Source organism: Erythrolamprus reginae, chromosome 9 (assembly GCF_031021105.1).
Source record: "Erythrolamprus reginae isolate rEryReg1 chromosome 9, rEryReg1.hap1, whole genome shotgun sequence".
Lineage (NCBI taxonomy): Eukaryota > Metazoa > Chordata > Lepidosauria > Squamata > Dipsadidae > Erythrolamprus > Erythrolamprus reginae.
This window is the reverse complement of record NC_091958.1, coordinates 7,043,237-7,059,396: the sequence shown is the minus strand read 5'-3', so window position 1 is coordinate 7,059,396 and position 16,160 is coordinate 7,043,237. Positions and strand designations below refer to the sequence as shown.

The 16,160-nt window shown below is 42.6% G+C and overlaps 2 protein-coding genes across 3 annotated transcripts in view; one reads left to right on the top strand and one right to left on the bottom strand.

The window, feature by feature from the left end:
- Nucleotides 1-6,931, top strand: part of ADCY7 (adenylate cyclase 7) — a 99,530-nt gene extending 92,599 nt beyond the window's left edge. The window contains exons 25-27 of the mRNA XM_070760195.1: nt 987-1,101; nt 1,813-1,937; nt 3,339-6,931. Of these exons, the coding sequence (XP_070616296.1) occupies nt 987-1,101; nt 1,813-1,937; nt 3,339-3,476 (378 nt within the window). The 3' untranslated portion in view covers nt 3,477-6,931. The remainder of the gene's footprint in view (nt 1-986; nt 1,102-1,812; nt 1,938-3,338) is intronic.
- Nucleotides 6,932-9,829: 2,898 nt separating this feature from the next.
- Nucleotides 9,830-16,160, bottom strand: part of BRD7 (bromodomain containing 7) — a 29,993-nt gene continuing 23,662 nt past the window's right edge. Inside the window, exons 12-17 of one of the 2 annotated variants that reach the window (XM_070760193.1) lie at nt 15,513-15,624; nt 14,303-14,365; nt 12,093-12,204; nt 11,863-12,006; nt 10,447-10,590; nt 9,830-10,018 (exon numbers count right to left, since the gene is read on the bottom strand). In XM_070760193.1, the coding sequence (XP_070616294.1) occupies nt 9,954-10,018; nt 10,447-10,590; nt 11,863-12,006; nt 12,093-12,204; nt 14,303-14,365; nt 15,513-15,624 (640 nt within the window). In that variant the 3' untranslated portion in view covers nt 9,830-9,953. The remainder of the gene's footprint in view (nt 10,019-10,446; nt 10,591-11,862; nt 12,007-12,092; nt 12,205-14,302; nt 14,366-15,512; nt 15,625-16,160) is intronic. The other variant, XM_070760192.1, reaches the window with a different exon arrangement.

The window sequence follows — 16,160 nt, the reverse complement described above, 5'->3', positions numbered from 1 at the left end:
GTTCCATTCAGTTGCCCGGAGTCCACCCCTCAAGGGATTACGGGGTCATTAAAAGAAGATTATGATGCTGTGATTAGATCATCACCTCAAGGTTTGATTACTGCAACGCTCTCTACATGGGGCTACCTTTGAAAAGTGTTCGGAAACTTCAGAACGCGCAGAACGCAGCCGCGAGAGCCATCGTGGGGCTTCCAAGATTCGCCTATGTTTCTTCAACACTCCATGGCTTGCATTGGCTGCCGATCAGTTTCCGGTCACAATTCAAAGTGTTGGTCATAACCTTTAAAGCCCTACATGGCATTGGACCAGAGTACCTACGGAACCGCCTGCTACCGCACAAATCCCAGCGACCGTTAAGGTCCCACAGAGTTGGCCTTCTCCGGGTCCCGTCGACTAAACAATGTCATTTGGTGGGCCCCAGGGGAAGAGCCTTCTCTGTGGCGGCCCTGGTCATCTGGAACCAACTCCCCCCGGAGATTAGAACTGCCCCCACCCTCCCTGTCTTTCGTAAACTACTCAAGACTCAGTTATACCGCCAGGCATGGGGGAGTTGAGACACCTTTCCCCCAGGCTTTTTATACTTTGTTTTATGTTTGGTATGAATGTGCTGTTTGGTTTTTTAAAATAATGATAGGGTTTTATATGTTTTTTAATATTAGATTTGTTCTACTACTATATTGTTTTTATTGTTGTTGTGAGCTGCCCCGAGTCTTCGGAGTGGGACGGCATACAAATCTAATCTAATCTAATCTAATCTAATCTAATCTAATCTAATCTAATGTAATGTAATGTAATCTAATCTAATCTAATCTAATCTAATCTAATGAAATGAAATAATGAAATGAAATGAAATAAAAAATAAATAAGTCATATGTGCCTGCATGTATGTTTGTTGATGTTGTCCATTTGAGGAATTCTGGCTGTTTGTCCACTATCACGTTTTGCTATGAAGTGCCATCATGTCTCTCTTCCCACCACCTGTTTAGGATCAGGAAAAACAGCGTGCCCAAATCGGCATCATGGTGGAATTCGCAATGGCCTTGATGACTAAACTAGATGGCATCAACCGCCATTCGTTCAACAGTTTCCGTCTACGTGTCGGTAAGTTTGGGAAGAGGTGGGCATCTCCCCAGTCTCAAGAGTGGTACGCTATTTTATTAAGGTTACACTGATGTTTGTCTTCCAAATTTGGCTCCAACCAGTGTATACTTTATATCAGTGATTTTCAAACTTTTTTGAGCCGCGGCACATTTTTTACATTTACGAAACCCTGGGGCACATTGAGCGGGTGTGGGGTGGGGGCTAAAAAAAGTTTGGACAAAAAAATTATATCTCTCTCTTCCTCCCTTTGGCTCTATTTCTCTCTCCCCCCTCTTCCCCTTCCTCTTTCTTTCTCTCTCCATCCCTCTTTCTTTCTCTTCCTTCCTTCCTCTCTTTTTTGCTCTCTTTCTCTCTCCCTCCCTACCTCCCTCTATGTCTTTCTCTCTCTCTCCTTCCCACCCTCTCTTTCTCTCTTTCTCTTTCTTTCTTTCTCTTGCTCTCTCTCTTTCTCTCTTGCTTTCTTTTTCTTGTTCTCTTTCTCTCTCTTGCTTTCTTTCTCTCTCTCTTGTTCTCTTTCTCTCTCTCTCTCTTGCTTTCTTTCTCTCTCTCTCTCTCTCTCTCTTGCTTTCTTTCTTCCTTTCTTTCTCTCTCTGAGCTTCGCGGCACACCTGACCATGTCTCGCGGCACACTAGTGTGCCACGGCACACTGGTTGAAAAACACTGCTTTATATCATACGTTTGTTCTCTTCCTCACCATCCTGTTTATGCAGGCATCAATCATGGACCGGTAGTAGCTGGTGTGATCGGTGCTCGCAAACCCCAGTATGATATCTGGGGAAACACGGTCAATGTTGCCAGCAGAATGGAGACTACTGGGGAACTTGGAAAAATCCAGGTAAAGGAAGATGGGGGAATTTTGGATTTTGGTAGAAGGAAACCTCAACAATAACTATGTAGAACATGGAGATAGCAATAACACTGAGACTTATATACTGCTTCACAGAACTTTCTTTCTTTCTTTCTTTCTTTCTTTAATCTGTCTGTCTGTCTGTCTGTCTGTCTGTCTGTCTGTCTGTCTGTCTGTCTGTCTGTCTGTCTGTCTGTCTGTCTATCTATCTATCTATCTATCTATCTATCTATCTATCTATCTATCTATCTATCTATCTATCTATCTATCTGTTGGATTTATATGCCGCCCCTCTCCGGAGACTCGGAGCGGCTAACAGCAATAATAAAACAGTGTACAATAGTAATCTAATATTAAAAACAATTAAAAACCCATTAATATAAAAACCAAACATACATACATACATACCATGCATAGAATTGTAAAGGCCTAGAGGGAAAGAGGATCTCAATTCCCCCATGCCTGACGGCAGAGGTGGGTTTTAAGTAGCTTGCTAAAGGCAAGGAGGGTGGGGGCAATTCTAATCTCTGGGGGGAGTTGGCTCTTCCCCTGGGTCCCGCCAAGCGACATTGTTTAGTTGACGGGACCCGAAGAAGATCCACTCTGTGGGACCTAACTGGTCACTGGGATTCGTGCAGCAGAAGGCGGTCCCTGAGATAATCTGGCCCGGTGCCATGAAGGGCTTTATAGGTCATAACCAACACTTTGAATTGTGACCGGAAACTGATCGGCAACCAATGCAGACTGCGGAGTGTTGGTGTAACATGGGCATATTTGGGAAAGCCCATGATTGCTCTCGCAGCTGCATTCTGCACGATCTGAAGTTTACAGCCCTCTCTAAGTGGTTTACAGAATCAGTCACTTGCCCCCAACAATTTTGGTCCTCATTTTATCCACCTTGAAAGGATGGAAGGCTGAGTCAATCTGGAACCTGGTGAGATTTGAACTGCCAAATTGCAGTCAGTCAGCCGAAACAGCCTGTAGTAGTGCACTCTAACTACTGCACCACCATGGCTCATAAGATAAGTTCAGTCAAGCCAGATAGCTCTTAACTACCGGTACTTACTTACTTACTTACTTACTTACTTACTTACTTACTTACTTACTTACTTACTTATTGGATTTTTATGCTGCCCCTCTCCGTAGACTCAAGGTGGCTAACAACAATGATAAAAACAGCATGTAACAATCCAATGATAAAAAATATAGAGGTTTTTTTTCTTTTTGCCATAGTTATTGGAATTTGTTTCTATGATCCATATTCAGCTCTGACCATGCAAGTCAATTTAACTGATTTTTATGGAAGTGCCAGGAAAAAAAGGGATCAAAAATCCATCAAATATTTACGGAGGATTTTGAATAGCCTCTCAATTTTTGTTTCACGCGCAGGTTACCGAAGAGACGTGCAAAATATTGGAGAGCTTGGGGTATGCTTGCGAATGCCGAGGTCTGATTAACGTGAAGGGAAAAGGAGAATTGATCACTTACTTCGTCTGCACCGATACAGCCAAATCTCAAGTTTTTTGAAGACGAACGAGAAGATGCTGAGAAATGATGGTCGGAATACCCTTGATGCACTTGGCTTTTAATTTTTACCAACTGTAAACATGGTGTCTCCTTCTGCAGAGGAGTTCGTGCCGAACAACTATCCGTGCTGGCGTTTCGCATCTCAAAAAAAGAACGCGAGAGGTTCTTGAAAGATGTTAACAGTCGAGTGTAGTTGAGTCTACCTGATGCCAATTTGGTTTCATGCCACAAGAGGACTCAGAAATTTCTGGCAGTCAAGCAAGCAAGAGAATTGCTTGGTTCGAGGTTGTCCTGCTCTTCGACTTCCTCCTTGCCTTTTCGTGTGGATAGATTTGACAATTGAGATAGCACTGCCTTGAGCAAAAATCAGGTGACAAGTAACCAATATTGGAGCCTGGACCCTTTTAGGTGGAACTGTCTGTCATCCACTCTGCCATTAATCTATAATTCCTCCTCTCATTGTCCAGTACAGCCACCCTTAGACCTGCTGTGGATCTCTGCACTTTCACTCTTCTCTTCAACCAACATTTCAAGACTCAAAAAAGCATTTTTTTCTTGCACTCCTCCTATCCCATCATCAAAATAAATGAGACCTGCCTGTTTTTCATTGCTACTTACCTCGTTTCTGTTCTAGAAGGAGAACTTCCCCAGCTGAGACACTTTCTGGAATTCACTTCTTGGGCTTGGTATCAAAAACTTGAGGATATGAGTCTTCAATGTACTTGTTTTGAGGGGTGGGGTTGTTGAAGGACTCTGAAGAGCCTTTTTCTGTCCCTTCTCTCGTTTGTCTTTGCAAGATGCTATTTGAGTTCAACAGCCATTCGGTGGCCTGTAGTAATGTGGACATTCCTGAATTGTCAGTGTAACTTTCAGGTTCTTTCTTAAATAGCAAACCTGCTTGTATAAATTATGGGCAGCTCCTACTGCAATTGCACTACTAATCTTAAAACGCAACGATGGATAATTCCCAGAATGGGTTGCGGTGTAGAGAAGCTATTGTGTGCCATTTATTTTTTGTCTTGGTGGTCAGTAACACTCTCATAATTCTGAGTGATGTAGACCAGTGTTTCCCAACCTTGGCAACTTGAAGATATTTGGACTTCAACTCCCAGAATTCCCCAGCCAGCGAATGCTGGCTGGGGAATTCTGGGAGTTGAAGTCCAGATATCTTCAAGTTGCCAAGGTTGGGAAACACTGATGTAGACAATGTCTCCTTGTTGGTGGCAGTCCGTAGCACAGTAAGTAAAACTGCCCGTAACTTACTGCTGAATTTTATCTTGTGTAGGTTTGTGACCAAAATGAATGAGAAGCAGGCCAACTACATCCAGGTAGTCCTTGACCTATGGCCTCCAATTGAGATCAGAATTTCCATTGCTAAGCCAGGTGTTACATAACTTTAGACAAATGGTTATCCAGCATCTTCTTAAAAACTTCCAGTGTTAAGAGCATTCACAATTCCTGGGGGCAAGTTGTTCCACTGATTGATTGTTCTAACTGTCAGGAAATTTCTCCTTAGTTCTAAGTTGCTTCTCTCCCTGATTAATTTCCACCCATTGCTTCTTGTTGTACTCTCGAGTTCTTTGGAGAATAGTTTGACTCCTTCTTCTTTGTGGCAATCCCTGAGATATCAGAACACTGCTATCATGTCTCCCCTAATCCTTCTTTTCAAACTAGCCATGCCCAGTTCCTGCAACCGTTCTTCATGTTTTAGCCTCTTGTCCCCTAATCCTCTTTGTCGCTCTTCTCTGCACTCTTTCAAAAGTCTCAGCATCCTTTTTGCATCATGGTGACCAAAACTGAATGCAGTATTCCAAGTGTGGCCTTACCAAGGCGTTATAAACTGGTATTAACATTTCACGTGATCTTGATTCTCTCCCTCTGTTAATGCAGCAACTGTGTTGGCTTTTTTGGCAGCTGCTGCACACGGCTGGCTCCTATTTAAATGGCTGTCCACTAGGACTCCAAGATCCCTCTCAGTTACTGCTACTGAGCAAGATACCATATACTGAACCTGTGCATTTTGTTTTTCTTGCCTAAATGTAGAACCTTACTTTTTCCACCATTGAATTGTTAAATGAGCCGCAGGGTTGTTAAGCGAGGCCAGCTTACCGTATTAATTTTGCTTGTTGGAAACCAGCTGGGAAAATGGCCAATAGCCATGCTCTTGAGATGCTATAACCACACAAGTTGCCAAGTGCCGAAATGTGGATCATATGTTCTGTGGAGATGCTGCATTGGTTGAGAGAACAAAGACCAAGTTACATTTTTCCAAGGGTCATTATAAATCTAAATGGCCGCTAAATGAATGGTGGTAACTTGAGGTCTATCTGTATTGTGCCCATGCCAATGTTGTTGATGTTTCTTCCTGTTGTTCATCCCTATCCTTATTTCAAAGTGGGATTCTGCTTTTTTATCAGGAATTTCAAAGAAAAACAAAGATGACTTTCGGGAATCGGTTGCGGTGGGGGGGACCCCATGTTTTTAAAGCACAAGAAGAATGTATTGCGAAATAAAATTATCATCTGAAAGATTCCATAGCAATGCTACCTAGGACGCTGCAAATTACAAGGCTTTTTAGATAGGACTATGGAATTGGACACACAATTGCAAAAAAAAAAAAGTGGGGGTTTTTTGGACACCAGATATAGAGCAAAATTAGGGCAAACCATTGGAAGAATTATATGTTTGTGCATAAAATCTACGACAAGCAGGAACAAAGGAAAGTGTTTTATTTAAGACGATATCTAAAGTACTGGTGACTTAACGTTGACTACCTATATTTTGCTGTGGTTTTATTTCTGCTACATCCATTTGGGTAAAGGCTTTTCAGAATTCATTTTCGATACAAAGGTATATAAATCTGAAGAAATTGGAGTGAATCTATTAATGAGGTCTGAACATACTCATTTAAAAAAAAAAGTTTCACAGGACAGTTCAATTGCCCGCAAATCCCTTTATGCTAAACTCCGTGTGGACCCTTACTGTGTTCATTATAATTACTGTGTAATTAATACGTGGAGGATAAATTTTCTGTTTCATGATGGGAACAAACTTCTAGTGAGGTCTTACTATAGATAAAGGACTTTTAGAAAGTCTTAGGAGATTAAAGTAGATTATATTTGAGAGTATTAAGATAAGGTAGTCCTGGATAGTGTTAAAAGGTTGCATAACTGTCTTTTTGTAATAACTGCACGTCCTTGTGAATGATTTATTTTTCTTTTTTAAAAATTGTACATTTATTGCAGGTTTGGTTTTTAAAATAAAACGCAGAAGTTAGAAGGTTTTGGTTCCGAAATTCTCTACCGTCATTGTGTAACAACTGCTCTCAAATGTTTACCGACAGAAACGTTTGCAAAATCTTAAATTTTCTCTTTTGCTGTCCAGGCAACTGGTCTAAACCACATCGCTTCCACTTTTTAATTTTCCTGTATTAAAAGTTTCGTGATATTTGATGTTATTTCTTCTGTAATTTATGTACAAATATACTTAAAAATCAGGCAGTGCTAATAGACCGCCAGTCTCTGCAATACAGCTCGTTTATTTATTTATTTTATTTATTCATTCATTTGTCCAATACACAAATACATAGGAAGAAAATAGACATGTGGTAATATATATAAGGGTAAAAGGGAACTTAGAGGAGAGGATATATGAAAGGAAGAGAATATATAAGATAGGTGAAAGAAAGACAATTGGACAGGGGACGAAAGCACACCAGTGCACTTATGTACGCCCCTTACTGGCCTCTTAGGAACCTGGAGAGGTCAATCGTGGAGAGTCTAAGGGAGAACTGTTGGGGGTTAGGGGTTGACACAATTGAGTCCGGTAATGAGTTCCACGCTTCGATAACTCGATTGTTGAAATCATATTTTTTACAGTCAAGTTTGGAGCGGTTCGTATTAAGTTTGAATCTGTTGCGTGCTCTTGTGTTGTTGCGGTTGAAGCTGAAGTAGTCATTGACCGGTAGGACGTTGCAGCATATGATCTTGTGGGCAATACTCGAATCGTGTTTTCTTGACTTACAACAGTTCACTTAGGGAATACTCAACTGGCTGACTTTGGTCCAATCACTCTGAGCCCAATTTCACTTCTGAAGGTTGTTGTTGTGGGGCAAATTAGAGAAGGCAGGGGTGTTGGATATGTTTGTCCCATATTGCCAAAGCATTGTATGTAAAATGATGTGACATGCCTGTCGAGGTCTATTTAAGTATTTTCTTCCCAGTTTCTTTTTCAGTCATACATAGGTAGGCAAAGTCTAGATCAGTGTTGGTGAATATTTTTCCCCTGAAATGCTGAAAGAGTGGGTATGCACATTACCACGCATGCCGTCCCGATTCTCCGGAGAGGGGCGGCATACAAATCTAAAATGGGTCTGCCTTTGAAAAGTGTTCGGAAACTTCAGATCGTGCAGAATGCAGCTGCGAGAGCAATCATGGGCTTTCCCAAATATGCCCATGTTACACCAACACTCCGCAGTCTGCATTGGTTGCCGATCAGTTTCCGGTCACAATTCAAAGTGTTGGTTATGACCTATAAAGCCCTTCATGGCACCGGACCAGATTATCTCAGGGACCGCCTTCTGCTGCACGAATCCCAGCGACCAGTTAGGTCCCACAGAGTGGGTCTTCTCCGGGTCCCGTCCATTAAACAATGTCGTTTGGCGGGACCCAGGGGAAGAGCCTTCTCTGTGGCAGCCCCGGCCCTCTGGAACCAACTCCCCCCCAGAGATTAGAATTGCCCCCACCCTCCTTGCCTTTTGTAAGCTTCTTAAAACCCACCTCTGCCACCAGGCATGGGGGAACTGAGATATTCTTTCCTCCTAGGCCTGTACAATTTTATGCATGGTATGTTTGTATGTATGTTTGGTTTTATAATAAGGGGTTTTTTAGTTGTTTTTAGTATTGGATTGTTACATGCTGTTTTTATTACTGTTGTTAGCCGCCCCGAGTCTACGGAGAGGGGCGGCATACAAATCAAATCAAACAATAAATAAATAATAAATAAAATGCCCACACCCATAGTTCAATGCCTGGGGAGGGTGAAAACAGCTCCCCCTGCCCACCAGACACCCTATGGAGGCTGGAAACGGACTGTTTTCCCAATTTCTGGTGGGCCCAGAAGGCTCGTGTTTCTCCCTCCCCAGACTCCAAAGGCTTCCCTGGAGCTGGGGGGGGGGGAGGGTATACAAACCCGTACCCATCTACCCTGGAGGCTCTCTGGAAGCCAAAAACGCCCTCCCAGAGTCTCTGGCCGAGCCAAAATTCAGCTGGTCAGCACACACATGCACGCTGGAGCTGAGCTTGGGCAACGGCTCGGGTGCCAGAAATATGGCTCCGGGTGCCACCTGTGGCGCCCGTGCCATAGGTTTGCCATCCCTGGTCTATTGGGACAGGGAGTCATTGCTCACAGTCACTCATGCCCTCATCACCTCGAGGTTCGATTACTGCAACACTCTCTACATGGGGCTACCTTTGAAAAGTGTTCGGAAACTTCAGATCGTGCAGAACGCAGCCGCGAGAGCCATCGTGGGGCTTCCAAGATTCACCCATGTTTCTTCAACACTCCGTGGCTTGCATTGGCTGCCGATCAGTTTCCGGTCACAATTCAAAGTGTTGGTCATGACCTTTAAAGCCCTACATGGCATTGGACCAGATTACCTCCGGAATCGCCTGCTACTGCACGAATCCCAGCGACCGATAAGGTCCCACAGAGTTGGCCATCTCCGGGTTCCATCGACTAAACAATGTCGTTTGGCGGGCCCCAGGGGAAGAGCCTTCTCTGTGGCGGCCCCGGCCCTCTGGAACCAACTCCCCCCCGGAGATTAGAACTGCCCCCACCCTCCCTGTCTTTCGTAAACTACTCAAGACTCACTTATACCGCCAGGCATGGGGGAGTTGAGATATTCCTTCCCCCTAGGCCATTACAAGTTATGCATGGTATGTTTGTGTGTATGTTTGGTTTTATCATAGGGGTTTTTAGTTATTTTATTATTGGATTGTTACATGTTGTTTTTATCATTGTTGTTAGCCGCCCCGAGTCTACGGAAAGGGGCGGCATACAAATCCAATAAATAATAATAATAATAACAATAACAATAACAACAACAACAACAACAACAACAATAATAATAATAATAATAATAATAATAAAGCGAACAAGATTTATGTGAAAATCATCAGGAAATCTTCAGCTGTGGGTGTCCTTGTTCGCACCCTACCAGGAGCAGTTATGAACCATATTCCGAAAGCTTTCAAACCTCTATCACCTTCTTGGCTCCCACCCCAACTGTGATCCAATGCTTGTGTTTCATTTCAAGCGTATCTCTCACATCTGCAATTAGAAACGGACCAGCGTGGTTTTCCTAGTTTTATTAGGAATTCAAATATTTAACAGGTAAAAGTATATAAACAGCGTGTGCATTAATGGGGCAAATTTTACCCTTCTGACACTGAAGAGGGAATATTGAATGAGGATGCTTCAAACAGCAATGGGTTCGCATTCATTTTCAAGGAGAACGACGGCCTTGGGAGAGTCTTGTATATCTGGAGAGGAAAAAAAAATACCTGAAAAGCCACTTGTTCTGCCGGTGTGTCTCAACCGGCCATAATTACAGGGTAATTAGTCCAGGAAGACACACACCACACGTCCCGGGGTCAGGCGAGTCCCTTTTGTGACCTGATCAGCCAAGTCAAGGGGGGCAGCCAGATTCACTGCACGGCCGTGTTACTAATGCAACTGTTGCAATGATTTACTTAACAACAGCGGCAAGGAAAATCGTAAAATGGAGGCGAAAGCTTACTTCACAAATGTTTTGCTCTGCAGCGTAAATGCTGGGCTCAATTTATGGTCATAAGTTGAGGACTACCTGTATTCTAAAACTATTGAGTGGTTCCCAAATAAACGCTGCGTGTATTTTGCAAGATAGGGTTCCTAAGCAGACAGGGATTGCTGACGGCCTGATTAAACTCACCCTCTGTGAAATCCCCAAGGCCGCCCGTTTTTTCGGAAGCTGGGAGCGAAATCCCCATCGCTTTGCGGATGCCGTATGTGCTGACGATGTCCCCTGGAGTTACCTTTTGGGCCAGCTCTTTCAGGTTATTGGTCACCTTTTCGGCTGAAAAAAAAAATAGAGAAATTATTATTATTATCTATTAGACTTGTATTCCGCCCCTCTCTGGAGACCCGCATGCATTGATGTAACATTTTAGAAAACTACTTAAAGCTTTTATCTTCAACAAAGTGGCCATTCACATTCGGAATGTATGTAACAATAACAACAGTGATAAACAGAGGCAAAACTACGTGGCCCAGATGCTCCATTGGAACCACAACTACCACCTACCAGTGGTAAAGAACTGGTGGGATCATAAACCTGAGAAAGTAGAAACATAGAAGTCTGACGGCAGAAAAAGACCTCATGGTCCATCTAGTCTGCCCTTATACTATTTCCTGTATTTTATCTTACAATGGATAAATGTTTATCCCAGGCATGTTTAAATTCAGTTACTGTGGATTTATCTACCACGTCTGCTGGAAGTTTGCTCCAAGGATCTACTACTCTTTCAGTAAAATAATATTTTCTCATGTTGCTTTTGATCTTTCCCCCAACTAACTTCCCCCAACTAACTAAGTAGTTGAAAACAAGCATGTCACAATACTTTGGGGCTTTCAAATTCAAACTGACAAGGTTTTGGAATACAATACACTGGACCTTGCAACTGTGGAAAAGAAAAAAGTGTGGATCGTTGATGTCGCCATACAGTCGAATTGATGAGAAACAAAAGAAAAACTTAGCCGATATCAGGATCTTAAAATCAAACTCCAACAACTCTGGCATAAACCAGTACAGGTGGTCCCAGTAGTAATCGGCACTCTGGGTGCTGTACCAAAAGACCTCAGCTGGCATTTGAAAACAATAAACATTGACAAAATCCCAATCTTTCAGTTGCAAAAGGCCACCACTCTTGGATCTGCGCGCATCATACTAAAATACATCACACAGTCCTAGAAGCTTGGGAAGTGTTCGACTTGCGATATTGTGATACAAAATGCAGCATATAAATCTCGTTTGCTGTGTATTACTGTTTTTGTGAATAAAATAATAATAATAATAATAATAATAATAATAATAATAATAATACAACAGAGTTGGAAGGTACCTTGTAGGTCTTCTAATCCAACTCCCTGCTTAGGCAGGAATATTATTATTGATTATTGAAATAAATCATAAAGGTGAGATATAAATAAACTTTTATATCTTCAACAACGATGTACGTTTTTCAAGAAAGTGGCCACTCTCATTCGGAATGTATGTGAATATTGTTATTGATTATTGAAATAAACCATAAAGGCGAGATATAAATAAATAAGCATTCATAATTCTTACCCAAATGCATTTCCTTGTAAGATGGGCCCAAGAGACAAATCATATTAGGTGGTGGTTTTGTACTCAGACGTTCTTTTTGAGCATCCTGAAGGTCACAAATTAATTTTGTGGTTTCATCCAGCTTTCTCTGAAATACTTCTGCTTCTGGGAAATCAAAGATAAAGCTGTGAGGCACCATAGAATTGAGCTGGATTTTGCCACAAGACTTTTGCAAAGATATGTTGACTCACCTTCAGAATCAAATTCCTCAGCAGGAACCCCTAAATTTGTCACCGCTTTCAATGCTGTAAGCCTCTCTTTATTAAGGCCAGAGTCAACCTTGGCTGGATCTGTTTCTATTATCTAGAAATGCAAACAAATTCCAGGAAAAAACCCATCTACATTATTTATTATTATTATTATTATTATTATTATTATTATTATTATTATTAATAATAATTGGATTTGTATGCCGCCCCTCTCCGCAGACTCGGGGCGGCTAACAACAATGATAAAAAACAACATGTAACAATCCAATTTAATAAAACAACTAAAAACCCTTATTATAAAAACCAAACATACACACAAACATACCATGCATAACTTGTAATGGCCTAGGGGAAGGAATATCCTAACTCCCCCATGCCTGGCGACAAAGGTGGGTCTTGAGTAATTTTAAAGACAAGGAGGGTGGGGGCCGTTCTAATCTCTGGGGGGAGTTGATTCCAGAGGGCTGGGGCCACCACAGAGAAGGCTCTTCCCCTGGGGCCCACCAAACGACATTGTTTGGTCGACGGGACCTGGAGAAGGCCAACTCTGTGGGACCTTATCGGCCGCTGGAATTCGTGCGGTAGAAGGCGGTTCCGGATGTATTCTGGCCCAATGCCATGTAGGGCTTTAAAGGTCATTACCAACACTTTGAATTGTGACCGGAAACCGATCGGCAGCCAGTGCAGGCCGCGGAGTGTTGCAGAAACGTTATGCTTTGCGCTATAGGACTACAGTGAGTATATATTTTTTACATTGTTTTGTTGACGGGACCCGGAGAAGGCCAACTCTGTGGGACCTAACCGGTCGCTGGGATTCGTGCGGCAGAAGGCGATCTCGTAGATACCCTGGTCCGGTGCCATGAAGGGCTTTATAGGTGATGACCAACACTTTGAATTGTGACCGGAAATTGATCGGCAACCAATGTAGACTGCGGAGTGTTGGTGTTACATGGGCATTTTGGGGAAAGCCCATGATTGCTCTCGCATCTGCATTCTGCACGATCTGAAGTTTCCGAACACTTTTCAAAGGTAGCCCCATGTAGAGAGCATTACAGTAGTCGAGCCTCGAGGTGATGAGTGACTGTGAGCAGTGACTCCCGGTCCAAATAGGGCCACAACTGGTGCATCAGGCAAACCTGGGCAAAGGCCCCCCTCGCCATAGCTGAAAGATGTTTCTCTAATGTCAGCTGTGGATCGAGGAGGACGCCCAAGTTGCGGACCCTCTCCAAGGGGGTCAATAATTCCCCCCCCGGGTGATGGATGGACAGATGGGATTGTCCTTGGGAGGCAAAACCCACAGGCACTCCGTCTTATCAGGGTTGAGTTTGAGTGTTGACACCCATCCAGACCCCAACAGCCTCCAGGCACTGGCACATCACTTCCACTGCTTCGTTGACTGGACATGGTTTATGGTTTATGGATTTCACCTCTTGCATCAGAAGTGAAATATTTAGAAAAAGGAGGGGGGAAACCCCAAGAAAATCTAGTTGCCTTTTGGAAAAAGCACCTTTGGGCAGTGTTCCCTCTAAATTTTTTTGGGGGGTGGGCGGAAAAGTATAGTGTCTGAACGGCAGTCCCTTTGGGACTGGGCGGCACAGAAATATTAAATAAATAAATAAACAAACAAACAAACAAACAAACAAACAAATAAAAAACCCACCCTGTTTTGCCTCAGAGAATTTCAAAATAAAATACTGTACTGTGTGTCTATAACAGTGAGCTCATAATAGGGCAACTCTATCAATATCAAAATGCCACTTAAATAGTTGAGCTAGTTTCAAACTAGATTTTGATTTTCTTTCTCTCTTCCTTACTCCCATTCTTTTTCTTTCTCTTTTCCTTCCTCTCTTTTTTTTGTTTCTCTCTCTTCCTCTCTTCCTCTCTCTCTCCTTCCCTCTCACTCTTTCCCTCTTGGCTTCTGGGCAGGTTTGGAAAACTCTGAGTTGATGATGATTTTTAAGTGAGCGATTGCTCACTGCTCAGCTTAGAGGGAACTATGCCTTTGGGACAACCGTGATGTGGATCATTGGATTAGATTATTATTAAAGTTGGAAGGGACCTTATAGGTCATCTAGTCAAGCAGGACTCCCTACACTATTTCAGACATTGAGACTCTCCATAGACGCTGAGCCAGCTAAAGAGCAGAAACCTGACCAGTCCTGGAATATCCATTGCATTTATAACTATCTCACCTCTATATCTTTTGTTGTATCCGTCTTTTCACGTAAGCGTTCTGTTTCCTCTGTCGTCCGCAACTAGAAAAGAAACGGATAAAGTAATGAGAAATATAAATAAGAAATCAAAATCAAACTTTGGGTGCAACCCAACAATTCTTGGTCAGCCAATGTTGTGGTTAGCTCTGGCCCAGCTCCTGCCCCAAGGACTGTGGATGTGGGGGAGACATCCACATGCTGCAGGCCTGTTTTGTCCCCCGGTGGAATCTGCTGATGAAGGCTCCTCTGACCAAAAAGACGTGAGTGACAGGGAGGAGGAGAGTGTGGCAGACAGCTCAGAAGGAGATCAATTATCTAGCTCCTCCTTGGATTCAGAACAAGAGTTAATGATACAGCCACGCATGCGGAGAGCGATGCATAGGCAACAACAACTGAGAGATTATTATCAAAGAAAATGAGGCCACCTGTGGTTGGGTGGGGCTGTGGTCATTAGTGAGGCTGCTATAAATAGCAGCCTGTGGGTTTGGCCATTGAGGAGGATTATCTGATCGTGGTGTTTCGTGACTGTTTATTGACTTTGACCTTTTGTGTGCTGGTTTTTCCGAGCTTTGAAACTAAACCAGAGCAAAGTGTGTTTCACTTTGTGAAAGAAGAAGGACTGTGAATTGCCTCCCAGCTGAAAGCTAAGTATCACAGAACTGATAAGGGACTTGTACAAATTACCCGTTTGTTTGGAGACGAGTGCTCTTGGCTATACCAAAAGAGGGCTTGGTTTAAGTGAATTTTCATTATAAAGAACATTGTTTTGAATTTTCAAACGTGTGTGTGTCTGAAATTTGTACCTGTGAATTTTTGGGAGGATTCTACCAGAGAGCCCGACAGAACAGCCAATAACATTAATTTGGTCAATACGCAGCAATGTTTTAAAAAGACGAACCGAAAACAGTGAAGTTATAGTTATGAAAATAGTTATAAAGACTATATATTCCCTACAGTTAATAATTAAGATGTATCAAACCAAATAGTATTTTCAAATAAAGGTAAAATGGGGTGGGTGGGGGTGTTGAGCAATTAAGTCTTGCTTTCAGTATTATTGGTTTTTAGCATTATGTTGCCAAACACTTTTGACATGGGTCTTATTCTCTTCTTATGTTCTCTCTGGGCACGAATCTCTTTAATTCTACGTTTACATTGCCGTCGATATGCGTTCACACGGGAATGTTCTCACCGTCTCGAGTTCTTTGAGAGCACGGGAGTGTTCGCCTTGCGTCAAGACATCTAACAAACTATCAGTCATCAGACCAGAGTGATCGTGGGACTTGGCCAAAAACTCGTTGATGCTAAAAAGCAAGGGATGCAATTATTTTACAATTAAGTACCAACTTCCCATTCCCGTTACCTTGTTAAATTAACTTCCAGCCTAAGAAGTAGCAATTTTTTGGAAAAAAAATTACACTTGAATATCTCTTTTTTCACCAGGTCACCAACTCATTGTTCTGGTGATTAAAAATAACTTGGTGGGGTTTTTTTTAGCAGAGATCTTATCGGTGTATCCTGTTAATGCTAAACAAAAACATAGCCAAGGAAAATTAAGAACTCAAAAAGAACCAAGGAACAGCGCCTGCAGGAACCTTCATTATTTGTCCTTATGCTAATATTAAATCGTGAACCGTTATGGCGCAGTAGTTAGAATGCAGTATTGCAGGCCAATTCCGCCAACTGACAGGAGTTCGATCCTGACCGCTTCAGGTTGACTCAACCTTCCGTCTTTTAGAGATGGGTATAATGGGGACCCAGATTGTTGGCGGCAATATACGGACTCTGTAAACCGATTAGAGAGGGCTGTTGTAAAGCACGGTGAAGAGATATATAAGTT